Source organism: Onychostruthus taczanowskii, unplaced genomic scaffold (genome assembly GCF_017590055.1).
Source record: "Onychostruthus taczanowskii isolate IOZ18803 unplaced genomic scaffold, ASM1759005v1 scaffold44, whole genome shotgun sequence".
Taxonomy (NCBI): Eukaryota; Metazoa; Chordata; class Aves; order Passeriformes; family Passeridae; genus Onychostruthus; species Onychostruthus taczanowskii.
Genome location: NW_024501903.1, coordinates 1611060 through 1629707, shown reverse-complemented (window position 1 = coordinate 1629707; position 18648 = coordinate 1611060). Strand labels below are relative to the sequence as shown.

Genomic DNA, 18648 nt, shown 5'->3' with positions numbered 1-18648 from the left:
CTAAGGGCCAAACTACTACAGGAACAAGTGATAGTTTGGTCAAAGTCCTGGTCTTCAGTTCCCACTTTATGGAATAATCTGACTTGGAGAAGGCTGGGTAAGCATCTGGAGGGACCAATCTCAGTGAGGTTCATCTCACTAGACTGTGGGTTTCCCTAAAGTAAGTGTTTACTTTTCAGCTTGACATTCCTTTAGCTGGAAGCAGACACTCATCCCTTAAGCCCCTTATTTAGGGCATCCTTAGACACCTGCCACTTCTGTACAAAGCTGACAGGCTGACGGGGGATGTGCAAGATCCAAGTGAATCCCTGTGTCTCCACTGACAGTTAAGTTGAGGTGAGACTCCCTATGCACATGGAGATGTTTACGTAGTAGGGATCCTAATCTGAAGCTGGCTCCTGATGTTAAAGGAGTGCCCAACCTCACGCCAGGAACATCATCCCTCGTGAGTGGTCATGAGTACTGGGTAATGAGTTATAGGAAGTGTTGTTGTGTGAGAGTGTCACAAATGTTCTCACTGAAGCCAGGGAGGTTTTATACAACGCTTGGCACAAAAAAGTCCTGACGTTACCCACAGACATGAACCACCTCTGTAATACAACTGGTAACACCACAACCTTGTGTAACAGGAATGCCACCCCTGAGATGGTGTTTTGCATCTCACAGTAAATCTTTGCAGGATGTCTTTTGTCAGATCTTGCACAAAAACCAGTGGTAAAGCTGAATACGGTTAGTACAAACCCTGTCCTTTCTCACTGTTTTAGCTTCAGGCCAGGCTAAGAGCTGAGCTATGATGTCTGACACACGTTCAAAAGGCACATGAAGCTATTGAAGCATGATGTGGTCCTCGACAGATGATCTATTGTTCCCACCTTTTTATGTGCAGCTATAATGAGCTGAGCCCATTTTTCCACTGTTTTTGAAGCTGTGATCTCTCTGTCAGGAATGTAGGATGGAATTAGATTTAGCAGCCTTTCCAGTACCATCTCTGACCCATAGTCCACGTAGTACTGCTGGGAAGCCAGTTCTGCTAGATCTTCCTCCTGTGGGAGCCAAACAAACCAAGTTAATGCTGTCACCAAGTCATCACAACATCCATCCTCCACCACTCAAGAAGCCTGTTGTGGAGGCTGGGTGTACTACAGAATCATGTGGGCACGCTTCTTTTTGGCAGAACTTCAGCTTTTGCACATCTAAAGTTCATGACACTGACCACTAAAAGCTATGATTAAGCCTTAATGTTCATTGTTAAGAGTGCTCATGCAGCACATGGAAGCATCCAAGCCCAGTCAAGAAGATCTGATTGCTGTAGCTCCTGTTTTCCAAGTGAATTACCATAATGCCCAAGTTAATGGGTGTCCAGGGAGGAATATTTATCATCCCCTTTGTTGTAACCTATTTCACCATCTCAAAGACACTTGTTGGACCAGACTGGGAGCTGCTGAGGTCACATACCTTGTCACACCGGTACTCCCCAAACTTCACCCCTCGCACGATCTGTTGGTAGATGAGATTGGTGGCCACGTTGTCCTCACTGGGATTGTGCCAGGGGGTGAAGATCTCCTTCCTGAAGAAGAGCCGCCACGGTGCATTGCGCTCCTGCGCTCCCTGCTCCTTGGCATACTGCTCACACTGGGACACAGCATCCATCACGTGGTCATTGCCACTCCCCAGCGAGGACACCTAGGCAGGGCAGAGAGAAATGTGGCATTCACCTGACCAAATGCAGACCTTTTTAGGTAGAGAGATCTGCTTTTGAGTCACTCAGACTACCTTTATAATCAAAATAATCAATGGTTCTATGTCATCTAGCCAGCCAAGTCCTGCAGCACGGCTTGGTGAGCCATTCCATTTTGAGCTCCAGCTTCCCATCCAGACTAAAAGGAGAGCATCAACATGATTCAGCAAAGCCAATGGTCCCATTTTAAACTATTGTTGATTCATACTGTGCTTTGAAACACACTGTTTCAAAGTCATGGGCTTGGATCCAACCTAGTTAAGTAAGCATCAGAAAAACCCAGAATAAAAGAGCCTGTCCTGTTACAGAAATTTACGTCTCCTCACTTGGGGTCTGCCATGAAGCCCCAAAGCACTATATCTCCTCAGACTTATCATCCCTTGCTGAATGTCTCCTCAAAAAAGATGAAGAAGACAGAGTATAAAACCATTTTCTTCCCCACACAGAGGTAGAGGTGGCCACATCTGTAGGTGAAAATATGCGTCATCCTCTTATACAGAAGCTCTTGGAATACTTGAATTTCATTGACTTATAGCTGTTGTCTCACCTGATGAAGCTTTACCCCTCTCATTTATGCTCACCTGTATTTTAACAGAACTTCTGGAAATATGTATGTTTTTAGGTTAAATAAAGCAGGTTAAATGCCAATGCAGGCATGGCAGTTTGGATTTTAACTAATTTCAGAAGCTTAATTTCAACTGTTTCCTTTCCAATTAAATTTGTCTCCCTTGCATAAAAATCCAGGTAGGATGTTTTACTGGAAATTCATCTCTAATAAGCTCAACTGAAAGTAAGAGAATAGCATCTCATAAGTTTGTAGGAGGAAAGGAATTTCTGAAGGTTTCTGGTCCACCACACTAGTCAGAACAGGTGCATCTTTGAATGGGTTTCTCTGTGCGTTTTCCTGTTAAATTCTGAATATCTCCAAGGAGTGAGATTTTCCTACAACCCAGCTGCAGAGTTTGACAACTCTTTTTGTGAAAATCGTGCTGACACTAGCACTGTGGAAATAATCCCTCTGCCTTCAGGAAGTTATGTGACAGCAAGGAGAACCTCCCCCTTCTCTCCCAGAACTATTCAGGAACAGAACTTAAAACATACCTTGTCAAAAAGTGCAATGTAGAGCGAAAAGCCAAATCGGTCCTTCAGGCTGATTTTGTCGGCCAAAGAATTACAGAGCTCTTTAGCAGTTGTTGCAGAGTCTGTCAACAGTGTCTTTGTTGTCCCATCCATAAATGTGACAGGCAGCATGATCGGTTTCTTGGACTTGGTCGCCTAAAGGATTAAAGTCAAACTTTATAATGTTACATGTATTTCAATAGTATTTAACTGCATACTCTTCCACCCCACTCTGAAAACTACTTACTAATTCCTGATCCCACTGACTGGCTGCTTTTCAGTGCTACCACACCATATTTATCAACAGGATAATGTACAGTCAGCCACTGGAAGCACTTGGAAGTCACAGATATTTTATTTACTACATTCAGTCATCAAGGTGCCTAATCCAGAAGATAAAAGCATGCTTGGGAATGCTCACGGACACCAGAACACAGCTGTATATGCTTGCAAACCAGTTTAGAAAATGAGCAGTTTTTGCACAAACTGCCTGTTCCAGCTATAATTATCCCCAAAAAAGCCCCAGGGACCATTCATGGGAGGCAGTTTGCCTGCAGCCACCTTCATCTGGAAGATAGTTTTTTGAACACACAGGGGCTTGCTCTGTGCCAGCTGGCCTCAATACCAACAGCACACTTTTAATTTACAAATACTGATGCAGGCAAAAGGATTGATCTTCAACATACTCTGGAGCAAATCCAGGATGTACAGGGAATGCGATATGTCGGAATTTCATGAAAATTGTTGACAGAAATAGGCATTTTGTTGTCCCACATTCTGTCCTGACAGAGATGTGGCTCTTGTGACAGTGAAAGGCTTAAACCCTAAGCCCCAGCTCCCTGGGGAGGACATGGAGGGCTCATACCTGCAGCTCCAGCCAGCTGGGTGGCTGTGTCCTTGTCCCATTGGCAAATGTCCGCCTCAGCCTCTCTTCACAATAGGGAGCATAACCTGGGGGGCCTCCGTTGATGAAGTTCCTTAAATACTGTTGGCAGCAGGGAACACATTGTTTAGACCTTTGGCTTAAGAGGCCAAGCATTTGCAAAAAGTAATGTTTTACTGGAGAAAAGGCCTCTGTGACTAATGACAGTGATATCACTCAGGCTTGGATGTTCCTACATCAAATCACTGGAAGCTGAGAGACAGTAGGACAGTCTGCACCCCTGCCTTGTTCTTCTACTGTGCATTTCTGGCCTCAGAGGAGATAAGATACCAGACCAGACAGACCTTTGATCGAAGCCAGAGCAGAAGCTTTTCTGTTCCTGCTATTGCTGCCAGTGATTTCTATCTTTGTATTTTAAAGATGTGTTATAAAATGCTATTGAGTGTCAGCCAGAAAGATGGGAGCAAATGAAAAATATGTGTAAGTAATGATTCAGAGGGATTGTAAGTGAATGCCACTCAGAACATTTATCTATCTTTCACAGTGATATTAAACAGATATCTCCTTAGTCAGATTTAAAATACCATTTTGGCCTAAACAAGAATTTGAAGCACTTCAGTGTATGTCAAAAATATAACCACTTTATTGTGGAGAAAATTAAATCCAGTGATTTCCACAATATGAAAGATAACACACTTAAAAATATTACACAAACATCTTGGCCAAAATGTTAGCTAAGACTAATAAATCTGTGAATAAATTTTTTTCTGAGAGACTTTGTAGAAAGATAAGAGTTCTCTGCACGATAACACACAGCTATGCCTTCAGAAACACAGACTGCTTTATAACACTGCCAGCCATAAATAACATGGCCAGAGAGACAGATACCTCTGTCAATCCTAGTTTACAGAGACTATGAAGTAACTATGCAACACAGCCAGGTATCGGGGATGAGATCTGCTGCAGAAGATCGTAAATGGTCGATGCAATGTAAAAGTGTAGTTCTGATTATGCTATTGCTAATAATGAACTACGCAATTACGTATTTTTTCACATTCCTATTTCCTTGTGACTGAACCTTCCCACCTAGACCCACTGTTGGTTGAAAGAAAGGAGTAAAGAACAGCAGTGCTAATGTGCCTTGGCCCATGTTTAACACATGATGCGCTAAAGGTGTCTAATGGGATCCAAAGCATAACTTGAATATCTGGGAGCTGGAATACATATTGAAGACCTGCCTCATTATCAGCAAAATCCTTCTCAAAATGTTCAGTTCTAATTGATACTTTGATAGAATCATAGAAGGAAATGGATGCCATCCAGAGGGACTTGGACATGCCTAAGTGTTGGGCCTTCATGAACCACATGAAGCTCAACAAGGACAAGAGCAATTTCCTGCACCTGGGCTGGTGTAATCCCAAACACAAACATAGGCTGGGCAGAGAATGGATTGAGACTAATCCTGGGGAGAAGGACTTGAGGGTATTCATGGACAAGAAGTTCAACGTGACCCATCAGTGAGCACCCACAGCTCAGAAAGCCAAATGTGCCCTGGGCTGCATCACTAGCAGCGTGGACAGCAGGGAGAGGGAGGAGATTCTGCCCCCTGCTCTGCCCTAACCAGATCCCACCTGGAGTACTGCATCCAGCTCTGGGGCCCCCAGCACAAGAAAGATGTTGAGCTGCTGGAGCAAGTGCAGAAGAGGCTGCTAAGATGCTCAGAGGGCTGGCGCACCTCTGCTATAGAGACAGGTTGAGAGAATTGGGGCTGCTCAGCCTGGAGAAGAGAAGGCTCCAGGAAGACTTTAGAGCACCTTCCAGAACTTAGAGGGCTACAAGAGAGCTGGAGAGGGACTTTTGATAAAGGCATGGAATGACAGGACAAGGGGGAAGTTGCTTTAAACCAAAATAGGTCAGGTTTAGATTGGGCATAAGGAAGAAATTATTTCCTACGAGGGTAGGGTAAGGCACTGGAACAGGTTGCCCAGAAAATTTGTGTCTGCCTTATCCCTGGCCAGGCTGAATGGAACTCTGAGCAATCTGGTCTAGTGGAAGGAATGCCCTCCTGGCAGCAGGGTTGAACTAGATGACTTATAAAGATCCCTTCCAACCCAAACCATTCTATGCCTCTATGACTCTGTCTGAGTCTCCAGAACTGCTTATAAATTATTTCTGACAAGTGCTTCACTATCCTAAAGTAATCTTCTATTATTAAAGATTTAAACCAACACAGCTTCCTGCACCATACTTCTCAGATCTCATTTCCACATATAATTTAATTTTCTGTGACTTTGCCAGTGATTTATCTTCTTTATTAGATTTCACACTGACAAGGCCTGGGGATGAAGGAGACATTTCTATTCCTGGCTTCAGCTCTTTCAGCGCTGAACACCCAGTACCTAATCTTATAGCTACGGAAATAAATGGAACATCTTTATTTCCAGTCAGGCACTGGGACAAATTGTCCAGGGAAGTGGTGGAATTACCATCCCTAGAAGTATTAAAAAAAAAATGCAGATATGACACCTGTGGACATGCTTTAGTGGTAGACTTGGCAGTGGCTGAACTTGATCTTAGACATCTTTTCCAACCCAAACAATTCCACGACTCTATAACTCACCTGGAAAGCAGACTGTTCAAATCTAGGCAACAGAGCTTTGCTCAGAAAATAGAAAATGCTTAAGAACAGCCTGATTTTCAAAAGTGTCAGCCACTTGGCATCCCCCACTGACTTCAGTCCTGCTGATCCACAGTGCTGCTAAAGATGGGTTGCATGTCATCTCATGTGGCTCTTTGGAATTGGATGTTCTCAATATGACACATGATGGGGAACACAGCATCATTCAGAGAGCACCTTTGCAAATGTACTTCCACATAAATGAAATCCTTCCCTTTCTATGTGCATTTTTTAGTATACATTTATATTTGTAATTGGCTGTGTTCTGTTCCTTGCCAGTTTTGGTAGAGTAGGTGCCTGAGGTCAGACTGTCAAAGCCAGTAAATGCTGAATGCACAGACCTTTGCATATAAGAAACAGAGAAGAAACGTGGGCTATTCTGGTTGTGTAAATTCCACTTGCAGGCTCCCACAAACAAATTTCCTACCAGAAGTTACTTAACCACATCTTCATAGATCTACATGCAGGAGACATCATGTAATTTGGTTGTCTACATTACCTTTAGAGTCACAGGAAAGAGACAGTCACTTCTCAGGAGTGACTCATCTGATTGACATGAGACATTGAACTTGGGATCATGAACAATTAATTTCCTTAGGAACTCTGTCATCGTAATTTCTGGCAAAGACTGGGATTCCCTCTACTGTGAAACCCAAGAGAAAAGCTGGTCCCATGAGTGGAAAAGAAAATGTATTGGTAGATAATTCATTAGACAAATGTCATCTACAATTTACCTTCACAAACTTCTCAGAAGGAGCAAAACATCCCACACAAAGGGACATCAGTATCCAACCCCTGGCATGGCTGCTTTTGGATGGGTTCTGAGTCAGCTGCTTGCAGATTTGACAGTAGATTTCATCCCTAAAATAGGAATAAAAAAATAATTAAAAGTTAAACAATAAAAAAGAGAAATTATTTAACAATTAATTTCTATTAATAAACATAAACATATAAATTGGCTAAACCAGAGACTAGCAAGTGCCCTTCATTTGACACTTTCCAATTTTTGAATGCTTCATTTAGCCGCTGAAATGAGTTTGAGTTTTTCATTAGCACACCATTAAAAATATTCACACAAACAAAAGAGATACAATAGTCAAATGGAAAACAGAGTAGTGAGGAACAAGAGTGGGCATTTAAAAGAACAATCCAGTGTCATTAGGACTTTTAGAAATGTTTGAATCTGTTTGCATGGTCTTTCCACTGGGCCTGATTCGGGCAGTAAGGAACATGATCCAGCCTAGCCTGCATTATACAACATAACCATAAAAATAATGAAACAAGAGCTTTGTAAAGCTGCAGATAATATCAAACTTGTTTGAATAGCTCAAGAAAAGCTCAAGGAAGAAGAAATGGAAAGAATGGCATGTTCATGCCTTTGTTTTGATTTCTAACCTTAAGGCTGGCCTGAGGATGCCATTACCAATAATGAAATGGAGCTTCTCCAGGTTGGAAGTGGGTCTGTCTTCGAGCATGCTATTACCCTGCAGCGTAGACTCACCATCGTGAAGTCTCTTTGTCACCTGCCAACCAAACAAATTGGTCTCTTTCAGGACAGCCAGTTACTGTGTCCCCCCCACCCCCATCCCAAGTGTGTGGTGCTCCCCTGGGAGGGCTCCTCCACCAGCCAGGAGGGCTCTCAGAAGTTCTTCCATCTAGGATTTTAACAGCAGTGGGAGGGTTTGACTGTGTTGGCTTTAATCATGTATGGGTGAAATTAAAAATGGTCCTGTCTAGTTACACTTCCACCTGCTTGGTCCTTTCACAGGGTTTCTACAATGGCACCCCCTTGCATCCCAGCTCTGAGCTGGTCCTACTGCTGGGACAGGGCCACAAGGGTCTTTGGAACCATCTAATTGCCAAGGAGGACCTGTCCTTTAATCTAATCACATTAAAATAATCATCAATGTTTTCACTGGCAAAATGGACCCATTCCCCATGCTAATGGTGCAGCTGAAACTGCAGAAGCATGGTGCTGTTGGTGAGAACAAGGATGGCATTTGCGTGCCTAGCAGCTCATCGTCTCAGCTAGTCAATCCCATCTTCATTTAGAGAGATGGACATTTCTGTAGCATCTTCAGAGCCCATTAGGGTGAGCTGGATTGGGCCCTGTTTCTACCCACTGACCCCTTAGGGAATATCTCACAGAGCAATCTTCATGCTCTCAAGCAGCTACAGCCAGGTAAGATGGTGCCTGCTCTGGAAATGGGCAGTCTATCAATTGTTTCCATCACCCCCACCTGAAAGACTTATCATTCCTCACTCTTTTGAGATGGCATTTCTCAAAAGCTCTCAGCCTGGGATAACTGCTCCCACAGGGAGTTTTGTCCCTGGCACTGGAGTGGAGCAGAGTGCTGTTAGAGACCCCACCTCTGCTATCTACGGGCAGGAAACTAAAAGCAGGGATAACAATCAGACCACCACAGAGTGCTGAGAGGTATCGGCAGCTGGATGGAGGGCTGTGAAAGAGGGGAGGGAAGGTTCTGGATGGATGGAGAACAGGAGCCGAGGGGAGGCCGGCGCGAGGTGCAGAATGACTCAAGGAGACACGGGAAGCCAACCTTTCCCCTTAAACACTCCTTAAATCTTTCAGGCAGAGAGACAGGTAGCGCCAAACCCAGAGGAGGGCTGGTTCTATGTTGTCTAGGGAAAAGCAGAAGAGAGTCAGAGAGGGCTGCAGACAATCCAACGGCACTTGTGCTGCCAGGCGGCCAAGCTTCTCCCCTCACCTCCTCCGTCAGTTTGGATTTCTTCTTGAGTGTTAAGGAGACCAGTTTGTGCCGCACACTGTTCTTCTTGTGCCCATCAACATGAGTACTCTGCAAAGCAAGAGGAGTGGATGCAAAGTGGTGAGATGCTAGTGCTGAACAAGTGCTCTCTCTGGAGCCCTTCCCTGGGCTCCTGCAGAAGACCATTAATCCTGAGCAGAGAGTGAGATGTGTCAGAGGCTGGTGGGAACCAGAAGTCTGGACCCATATTCCTGAGCCCCTTGATAACCCAGGGTTGGCTCTGAATTTTGTAGATACTCTCTAATCAGTAAGTGTCTCTTAGAACAAAATTACATCTTGGGAATATATGAAAAAACTTATGTTGAATACATGGCTGATTTGTGCTGAGCCCAGGTATTAAGTTGTTTGTCTTAGAGCCAGTTCTTATAAGCCCTAGAAAAACACTTAATACACCCAAGGATAGCTCAGCTACACTTTGGGGGCATAAAATAAGCAGGATGGCTTCTGCTGTTGTGTTAGAAACAAAAAGGGTTTAATAAAGGCAAAATAACAAACAGAAAAACTCGAGCCAGGTACAGAGGTCTGCCCCTGGTAGAAACACTTCACACAAAAGCCCTTCTCCTTTGTTCTGTTCTTTTCTTCTACTTGATTGATCAGGCAGGACTTTTTGGCTTCTATCCAATTAGGTGTTCTCTGGTGTTTAGTGAAGTCCCTGAGGCCCTATGAGGTGGCTTTCCACCTAACAGTTGAGAGAAGCTTCTGGGCTTCTTTCCTTTTTTTAAGGGACAAAGGTTAGTTTTTGCCACTCTGACATTAGGGGGCGCATTCCTACACCCAGGTCCACCCAGTTCTGCTCTATGACAGTGGAAATGAGATGAGCAAGACGACTCTCTGAGACAAGCCATTTGCACAGCAGGTTTTTAGCTGGAAGTCACCTAGCCAGGGATTCATGGACAGGTAGTCCACCCACTGTGGTTTCATAACTTTCAACCAGGCCTGTGCTCTATCAGGTTTCCCAGAAGGACACCTCTGATGTGGGACAGCTCCAGGCACTGACTCTGTATCATCAAATTACTTGCTGACTTTCTACCTTTATAGCAAACATTTGGACCCAGTTAACCTCTACCCATTTAAACAGCTTTGAAAAGACCATGATTTCACATCCAATTGACACCTTGAGTCCTGTGGCTGTGACAGTTTATATCCATTATAAACATGAGCTGGTGCTGTAAACCTGGATTTGCATATCATTTTGCTCAGGCATCTTTTTGTACTGTGAAGAGATAATGTAACCACAGAGAAAAAGGACAGCTTAAATTTCCTTCTCTACTACTAGTTGGCCAAAATATACCTTTTTGTAATAAACAAGCAAGAAATTATGGGCCAAAGGAATGAAAGGTGATTCGTGGTGTATATTTTTACAGAATTATGGTCCTGAGGCTACTCTCGTCAGGTAATTCACTAGAAGTGCTGAATGGTATTGTCACTTTAAGAACAAGGAGATTTGCTATTTACCTCTGCAAATACTACAGAGATTTGTCAAGAAAACTTGAAAATTAAACAGTGGCATCCAGAAGATGCCAATAGCAGATTATATCTTGTCCTATTGAATAAAGCAATTGCCAAAGATGAAAATGTATCAGCACTGTAGACATTGATTTATTTAGAATAATGTTTTGTCTGGGAAGGATACTAAGATGAAGTCCTCCAGTGACATCCAGAAGGCACTCAGGATGTAACAGGGATTTTTTTTTTTTTTTTAAATATTTTCACAGCCTAATCTCCTGGTAACTAATTACTTCCTCCTCCAAGATTAAGGGCACATTTTTAATTTAGTTTCTTCTGACTCAGGGCAGATCAAAAGGAAATCCCCAAATAAGAAACATAGGACATTGCATTCCCCCATGTACTTTAGCCCTGCAGGGTGGAGGAGAGAGATCAAAGTCCCATGAGAGATATCAGGGCACTTCCTTCACTGGGGAACATTCAGCTGATGGACATTCAGCTCTGCCTGTGAGGAAGGGACAGGATCACAGGCAATTCTGCCTTCATAGCATAAGTGAAAATAAAGTCAACAAACTGATTGCCTGCAGCAAACCCCACAAGTTGTTTCTTTCCAACACAATTCAATATCCGACACCTAACAATAACATCTCTTTTACAGCCACACCAGTTACCTCTCCTTCTCCCTGCAGAGCCTGCAGTTCTTTCTTGTAGGTCTTCTTCCCAAGAGTCTCATAGATTTTTGTCATTACTGGTATCTTCTCACCACCATCACTCATGGCTGTGTGATATTTTGGCTCAGGGAGGTCTCCCATGAAACGCAGGATAGTGATCCATACAGCAAGTGCCGCCTATTTGAAAGGAAAATTACAGCCCGTTAGCTCACACCAGGGCAGTGGAGGGGGTGGTCCTGCCAGGCTGGATCCATCAGGATCCCCACTGTGGTCTCTCTGTACATGTGCAGGAGATAAAATACTTCCCTGTATTCCCTGTTCCATGTGTAACAGTGGCACACTGTTTTTTGCCTGCAACACACATCTTCTCTGAATGCTGGGCAGGCTGCTGGCTGGGACATTCAGGCTCTGTCTTTGTGCCACCATGAATGTGTTTATGAATCCTACAAGGGGTTTACCTCTTAACAGGAGATGCCAGCCTTACCAAGGGGCAGGGACTGGCAGCTACTAACCCACTGCAGAGGGGAAGAAGAACCACAGTGAGGGCAAGCTCATGGATAATGTAATATGCATTATAGCCATGGAGGTTCAATTCATTTCTGCTCGTGTACTGCTGGCTATGGGACAAGCAGTTCTTCTCTTCTAGCTCTGCACTGGTATGACAAGGTAAGAAGCCACTTTTCCAGCTCCCTAGAAGCTTTGGAAGTTGTACTGAAGCAACGATTTTCACTGTCCATGCCCTGAGCACACAGCACCTCATTGTCTTAACACCAAGGTACAGAGAGGGACCCTCCTCTCTAGTGCCCCATCCCACTGATATTCACTGTCTTACCAGCACTCAAAGCATACTGGTGGGACAGTGGCCATGGACACAGGTGCAGCAGATGAGTGTATCCCAAAATAGAAAGTCCTGGTGCCCTTTGGCTGGAGGATTACCCCGGCTTGCCCCAACCCACTGAGCCCTGCTCAAGTTTTTTCATCCCCTGCCTCACCAACTGGTCTCCTTCATCTTCATGGTACAAGAGAGGCTGCTTGAGGGGCCGGCGGATGTACGTGTGTGTTGTTGTGCCCTGGAAATACGTGGCAGCAAACTTGGCAAATTTGTACTCTGAGAGGTCTTCTTCCTCCTCCTCAGGGAGAGGCAATGCTGCATCCAGGTCCTCTTCCTCCAGCTCCTTCTGGACTTGCTCAAGATCCTGTTGTGGAAGGAAATGTCAGACACTCAGCATGGCTCTGGATATCAAACTACCATTTCCCTTTGGGCCTGACTTTTCTGCCAGTCTGATTTCCATCCCAAAAGGAAAAGTCAGCTGGAGGAAAACCATGGAATATAGCTCTAGAGCCCACGCAAAGCCCAAGCTTTGAAGGACATGTGCCCAGGAATGTCCCCAGAGCAGTAGGAGAAGCAACAAGCATGGCCCGACTCATAGCATGGGGAAAGGATGTCTAAGAGCTAAATGCCCTAAGTTGTGATGAACCTAAAAGGGAAGATCTCAAAGGCCACAAGTCCTTGATGACCTTAGTGCTCTCCTCCATTTGGTAGTCCCAGGGAAAGCTGCCAGGATGCCTGCCCATCTCTAGCCACAGCACAATAACCCTCTGGGGTCACACAGGAGAGCCTTACCCTGAAGGAAGCCTTCAGAGACCCACTTTTTTATTACTGTATTCTTTCTTGATCTATTAATGTTTTGCCAACACCTGTCACGTGATAGCCAAGCTCCAGTACATCTTCCAGTACCTCAAAGCCATTGGGTGCCTGTCCCTCCTGGCCAGGAAGGGAGGAGGTTGTTCCCAGGAATCCAAACATTTTGTCCACCATTTCTGAGTCATTCACTGGCTCATTGCGAGCTCTCTCCATTTTTTCTAAGAGCTCTTTCTTCCGACGTGCTTCCTCTTTCTCCTTTACTTCTCTCTCTGCATCTTCCCGTGCCAGCTGGGCCAGGCGTACCTGCAAAAGGAGAAGTGCAATGACTGAACTGCTCCTTCCAAAGAGCTGGCAGTAAATTCCACAGGGCATGGATTTAGGGAGGCAGGCTGCCTGGTGCTTAGGGCACTATACCCGTATCATAACTTGGAGCAAATCAGTGACATGCCCGTGTCTCAGTTTTCCAACTGCAGAAGGACAAAGCAATTCATTTTCCCCATTCCTTAGTGCCTGTTTAGGGGTGTTGGTCCGTGCACAGAAACTCTCACTGACCTAATTTTTTTCTTTTATACAACAGCCCTGCATGTCCACACATACACGGAGTGTCCCAGTTCCCCCTTCATACAATAGCAAAAGTGAATAATAACTATAATCTCTGGCATTCCTGTGCAGCAAATCAGAAATTCTGGAGCAGATTCAAACTAATAGAGCACAGAGTACTTTGGAGAATTAAATACAAACCACTCAAGCAGGGCATAAATCCCTTAGACATTTTTGTCATTGCCCACCAAAGGAGCAAAACTAGTTCCTGGAGAACAGACAGAACCCCACAAAGAGATCAGTCCCCATGTACTTGGTGTTTCTTTTCTGCTTCTTCTTTGGCTTTCTTGGCACTCATCTCCTTTCGAAGTCGTTCCTCTTCTGCCAGCCGAAGCTTCTCTGCTTCCAGGCGTCGATAATACTGTGGGAATAAACAGAAGAGCCTTTCTGAATAGGCATCTAATTATTTTCAGATATTTTTTTCCTTTAAAATTGGATCCCAAGAGCTCACGACACAGAAGCATGTATTTTTCCCTCTCCTCATCTCCTTTTTTCCTCCACGGTACTTACTTCCCCCCGGAGGCGCTTGTAGAGCCTTCGGGCGATCATGCCCCGGGCGTAGGCCTGGACGGTGAGGACAGCCCAGAGGCGGTGGCGGAATGCCCGACGGACCAGGTAGCCCCGGCACCGTGCCTGAAACTCGATGATCCGCCGGCGAGCCATGTGGTACTGCTTGTGAAGCTTGCGGGATCGGTACAGGGCCTGCAGCCTCAGGAAGCCAATCCGCATCTGCAGGAGGGAGCAGGATGAAACCGCACCGCCAGCCAGGGGCTCACCCACCGTAAGCAGATTTCCACTGCTAATCTCCTGCTTGCACGGCTCTAAATAAGAGCCACTGAAATCAGTCCCCATGACAGCAAACCTTCTGGAGGGAGGTTCTACAAGAGGGTGGAGAAATGAAGCGCTCTGGCTGCTGCATTGATTCAAAGCCCAGGAAGGACAAACACAGTTTCTTCCCCAACGAGCCTTTGAGAGGACTCACGATGTCTAGTTGGCCATCCCAAGGTAGCCAAAAGCCATGAGGGTTGCTCCTACAGAGGTCCAGCATCTGCAGAACTCCTGCCTGACAGTCAAGGTGCTGTCTGATGGCAGGAGGCAGCATTCTAGCCAGCCTGGAAGTAGTGATTTCTACAAATTGCAGGCTTGAAAGATTATATTGAGATACTTTAGACCTTAACACACTTTCCAAAAAACACTGCTGGTGGGTCAAAACTAGTTGGTACAGGGAGAGAAGAGGACTATGGACTGGGAGGGTGAGAAACCCAAATATGATCCCACATGGAGATGGAATCCATTTTTTAGAGGAAGCTGCTCTTGCGTTTTCAGTCATCTGGAAACTAGGGGAAGGCTTACAAAACCCCAAGTGACCCGTTGGTGCAATGGACACGTAAGTCACAGGGGAGAGAACAACTACAAGGTGGTCTCTTCAATGAAATGACGAAGCAAAAGAGCAAACTTCCGTTCATCACTCCAACTGATAAAAGCCAACCTCACCACTTCCGACATTCAATGGGACGTTTTGAACCAGGAAACCCTTATGTATGTCCCAGGCTAGAGAGGCAGGAAGGCAGAGGCATGAGGAAGCACCCCTGTACTTACAGCACCATAATTCTTCCTGCAGTTATGTCCACGCCAGTACCTCTGAATCATCAGGACTGAATTTCTCACTTTCAAGAAATTGGACCTGCAAAAGCATTTCAATCATTTGCCTCTGTGGTTTTGACACAAGTTATCATCATCTCCTGGGTCTCATTTCTTGGAGATTTGAATCTGATTGTCCAGGTGGAATAAACACTGATTTTTTTGCATGAAAATGTCTCCTTACCCAGCTTTCCTTGCTTTCATAAAAATATCTGTAGGCACTCTCTCTGAGAGGTCTCTGTAGGGAGATTATGCCACATTATGGGAATGGGAAGAACAGGAGATGGCAGGAATCCCAGCCTAGCATCATCTTCTCACACCTAAAATCTCTTCTCTATGTGTCCTTCCCATTTCATTCTAGCACCTGAAAATGGATTGAATCCCACCCAAATGATCGAGAGCAAACCTCACTAACACCACGCTGCTATCCCTATCTGCTCCTCCAGTCCTTCTCAGCCTGATCTGATCCTATCTGCAGACAACAATTTTGTTGGGAGGCCTTGGGGGTCTTGCTGCGATCAGTGTGTGAAAGATTGATGAGTTATTTAGTATGTGGCCTTTCTGCAAAGCACAACCTGAGTCACAGCCGTGGCGTGGACAATCATAGAGCATAAAACCCCAAGAACTGTCCCTCCTTCATAGGTGTAGCTTGTCCCTGGCTGTGGCTCCCCCTCTTCATCCACAATGGTGCCATGAGCTATCTGTCCTCTTCCCATGTCTTGAAACTGGGCTGCAAAGGGAAGAGTTCTGAACCCCTTGGGCCAAGCAACTTTAGTAGTAGGTGACCCAGCGTTCCCTCTGCAGTCTTGTGGGGATCTCCATAAATTGGAGTCTCAGTGTGGCCCACAGCTGGCTCAGAGCCCACAGCTGCACTGTCATAGCAAACATCACATCCCCTGAAGATGGCACTGAGCAGGGACAGAAGGTCCTATTCTGTCCAGGTTTGAGGCAGATAACACAGTTACCCTGTTGTTTTCTCTACTGTTTTTCCTCCAGTACTTGCTGCACCTGAGTGCCAACATATCGGGGTCATCTGGGCACCAAAGAAGTGATGCAGCCTCCAGGATCCACTTGCTGGATGAAGCATCCCACATAGCCCACCTCCCATTTGGCCATGGGATTCATACCTACCTGTCTTTATACCCACGGACCACCTTCTGGATGAGGATGACTTTGTCTGTGATGGCCTTGTCTCTCTCAATCTCCAGCAGCATGTCGTGGTGGTCCTGTGGGAGGAAGCAACACAACATCAATGTCTCAAGCCTGATATGTGGCCAGAGTGGGTGGTACAAGACCCTGCCCCAGGATAGTTGTCCAAAATAAACTCTGGGGTCATTTTACATCCCAAGTATCACACCACCTGCTCACTGGGGAAATCCTAACAGAAACCATAGTGATTTACAGTCTTCATTCCCAAATGAACCAGATCATCCAGAAGCTGCAAATGCAATACTTCACAGTTTGAAAACAACAGAATTACATTGCCCTTCCGTGCAGAGCTCCCTTCTAGTGCTCTCAGCCATGGGAGCAGCTCCTAGGAGCACAGGAGAGGTTTGCAAAAAAACTCCAGGCTACCTGGGTCCCATCACTTCCTCCAGCTAAGAGTGCAAATGCTTCCCTAACCTAAGGAAATAAAAAGCTCCTCAAAATATGGAATTTCCTTTGCCCTGAGGCTTTCACATGCACCAATCCAAGCTTTGTTCTGATTCCTCCCATGTTGTGTGTGATGCAGCTGAGCCATGCCGTACTGCGTGGAGCAGAGGCAGTTCCACATGTTTCCTGCTTTGCTCGACCTCCTGCGGCCCCTCAGGACCTCCCAATTTCTCTGTTTCCTGTCCTGACAGCTGTGAAATCTTGATAACAGGCTCTGCAAAGAGCAACTAGTGGGAACAAGTTCTGGGGAAGAGAGGGGGGTGTTTGTACTGGCAGTGGGATTTGGGGGTGAATTTAGGTGCAAGCAGTCAGGGTTTATCATTGTGATTTTTGCTCAAGAGAAGCCTCACCTTCCCAGAACAGCACAGGAATGGGTCTGTAAGGAAAGCTGAGTGTGTATGGGGCTGCAGGGGACCTGTAGTGTTGGATTACTCTGTGTCAGCTGGACTGATGCAGAAAAGGAGACTGTAGGCACATCATGGGTTGTACAAGGATGTGCAGAAAGCAAAATGTGCCTGTTGTGCTCATGTCCCCCTCTCTGCAGGGCTCTGCATGGGCATCTGTCCTGCTGCTGTGCCTTTTGGGTGAAGGCAGGACACGAAGCTGAACCACTCAGCCCAGGAGGGAAAAGGCTGTGCACTGGATGTGACCACTTTTGTGTTGATATGGATTTGTGAATGCATCAGTGCTGGCACCGTGTCAGGACTTCCTCCTGCCTGCTGCTCCTAAACTGGCCCCAAATGTTCTGCCTTAAGCCAGGCTCTACCCCCCTCTGCTCTAGGCCAGCCCAGAGACCATAGAAAAGGGTCATGTCTTCTGATGGAAAGGAAATGGTGGGAGACACCTCCAGAGGCAAGGATCCAAGATGGCAGAGGGAATGTGGAGAACCACCCACCTTTAGAAATATCTTTGTCTTGCCAATCTGCCAGTCATCATCCTTCCCCAGCACTGCTTCAGCGATGCGCTGGCACGTCCCACGCAGGTCACCCTGACAGAAAAGGAGTTGGGATTCACCAGGACCAGACTCACCCATCTCTCCTCCCAGGCCCAGTGTAAACCTCTTCTGGTCCTAAATCCTGCAGTTTTCTGCTAATGAGGCTCTTATGGCTTTACTGTCACTTTGTTTAAGATGAGTGAGAGGGACAGGCTGAATACGGCTACCTGTCCCTGCCAGCCCTGTAACCATTTTTCTTCACTTGGAAAGCCCAGAGCACTACTGTGACACCTGGGGATCAAATGTTGTGCAACTGATTTTGGAGAGGAGGCACACCCCTCAAATATCTCTGGAGATTGCCCAGCAGAGAGCACTCACTACCCATGAAGGAGGATTCTCACCTGCTTGTAGGCTGGCTTCACCCCAGGCATGAGCACCCGGTAGCGGTCCACAAACTCCACAAAGGTGTAGCGGATGGGGTATCCAGCCCGGCGGATGCGGATGGTCTCCATCATTCCGGAGTACCTCAGCTGACGGACGCACAGCTCCCGATCAAACAGCTGGGGAGGTTACAGGACACTGGTGTTTGATTGCAAATCTTTTAAGGGCTAGTTCATTGTACATATGGGCAACTATGCGCTCCTCCACGTGGGCCTGATGAGGCACAGACTGCTGGAGACAGTTTTGATTTTCTTTGCATGGTTTTGTTATCTAATTCATCCCACGCCTTACTCTTGGACTAACCCGAACAATACTCAGAAGCAGCAGTATGGGATGATATACAGACCCAGAGAACTCCAGCCAGCATCCCCATAAAAACAATTTTTTTCCCCGTAAAGCACATTTCAGAAG

At 45.8% G+C, this 18648-nt stretch overlaps 1 protein-coding gene across 3 annotated transcripts in view; it reads right to left on the bottom strand.

The window, feature by feature from the left end:
• Positions 1-18648, bottom strand: part of MYO7A (myosin VIIA) — a 60084-nt gene that overhangs the window by 11691 nt on the left and 29745 nt on the right. For all 3 annotated transcript variants that reach the window (XM_041414091.1, XM_041414092.1, XM_041414093.1), the window contains 16 exons: positions 18198-18356; positions 17758-17850; positions 16341-16435; positions 15168-15252; positions 14079-14297; positions 13822-13929; positions 13062-13271; positions 12316-12519; positions 11324-11500; positions 9147-9236; positions 7813-7940; positions 7152-7278; positions 3723-3842; positions 2840-3013; positions 1456-1683; positions 873-1043 (listed from right to left, as the gene is read on the bottom strand). In XM_041414091.1, the coding sequence (XP_041270025.1) occupies positions 873-1043; positions 1456-1683; positions 2840-3013; positions 3723-3842; positions 7152-7278; positions 7813-7940; positions 9147-9236; positions 11324-11500; positions 12316-12519; positions 13062-13271; positions 13822-13929; positions 14079-14297; positions 15168-15252; positions 16341-16435; positions 17758-17850; positions 18198-18356 (2388 nt within the window). The remainder of the gene's footprint in view (positions 1-872; positions 1044-1455; positions 1684-2839; positions 3014-3722; positions 3843-7151; positions 7279-7812; positions 7941-9146; positions 9237-11323; positions 11501-12315; positions 12520-13061; positions 13272-13821; positions 13930-14078; positions 14298-15167; positions 15253-16340; positions 16436-17757; positions 17851-18197; positions 18357-18648) is intronic.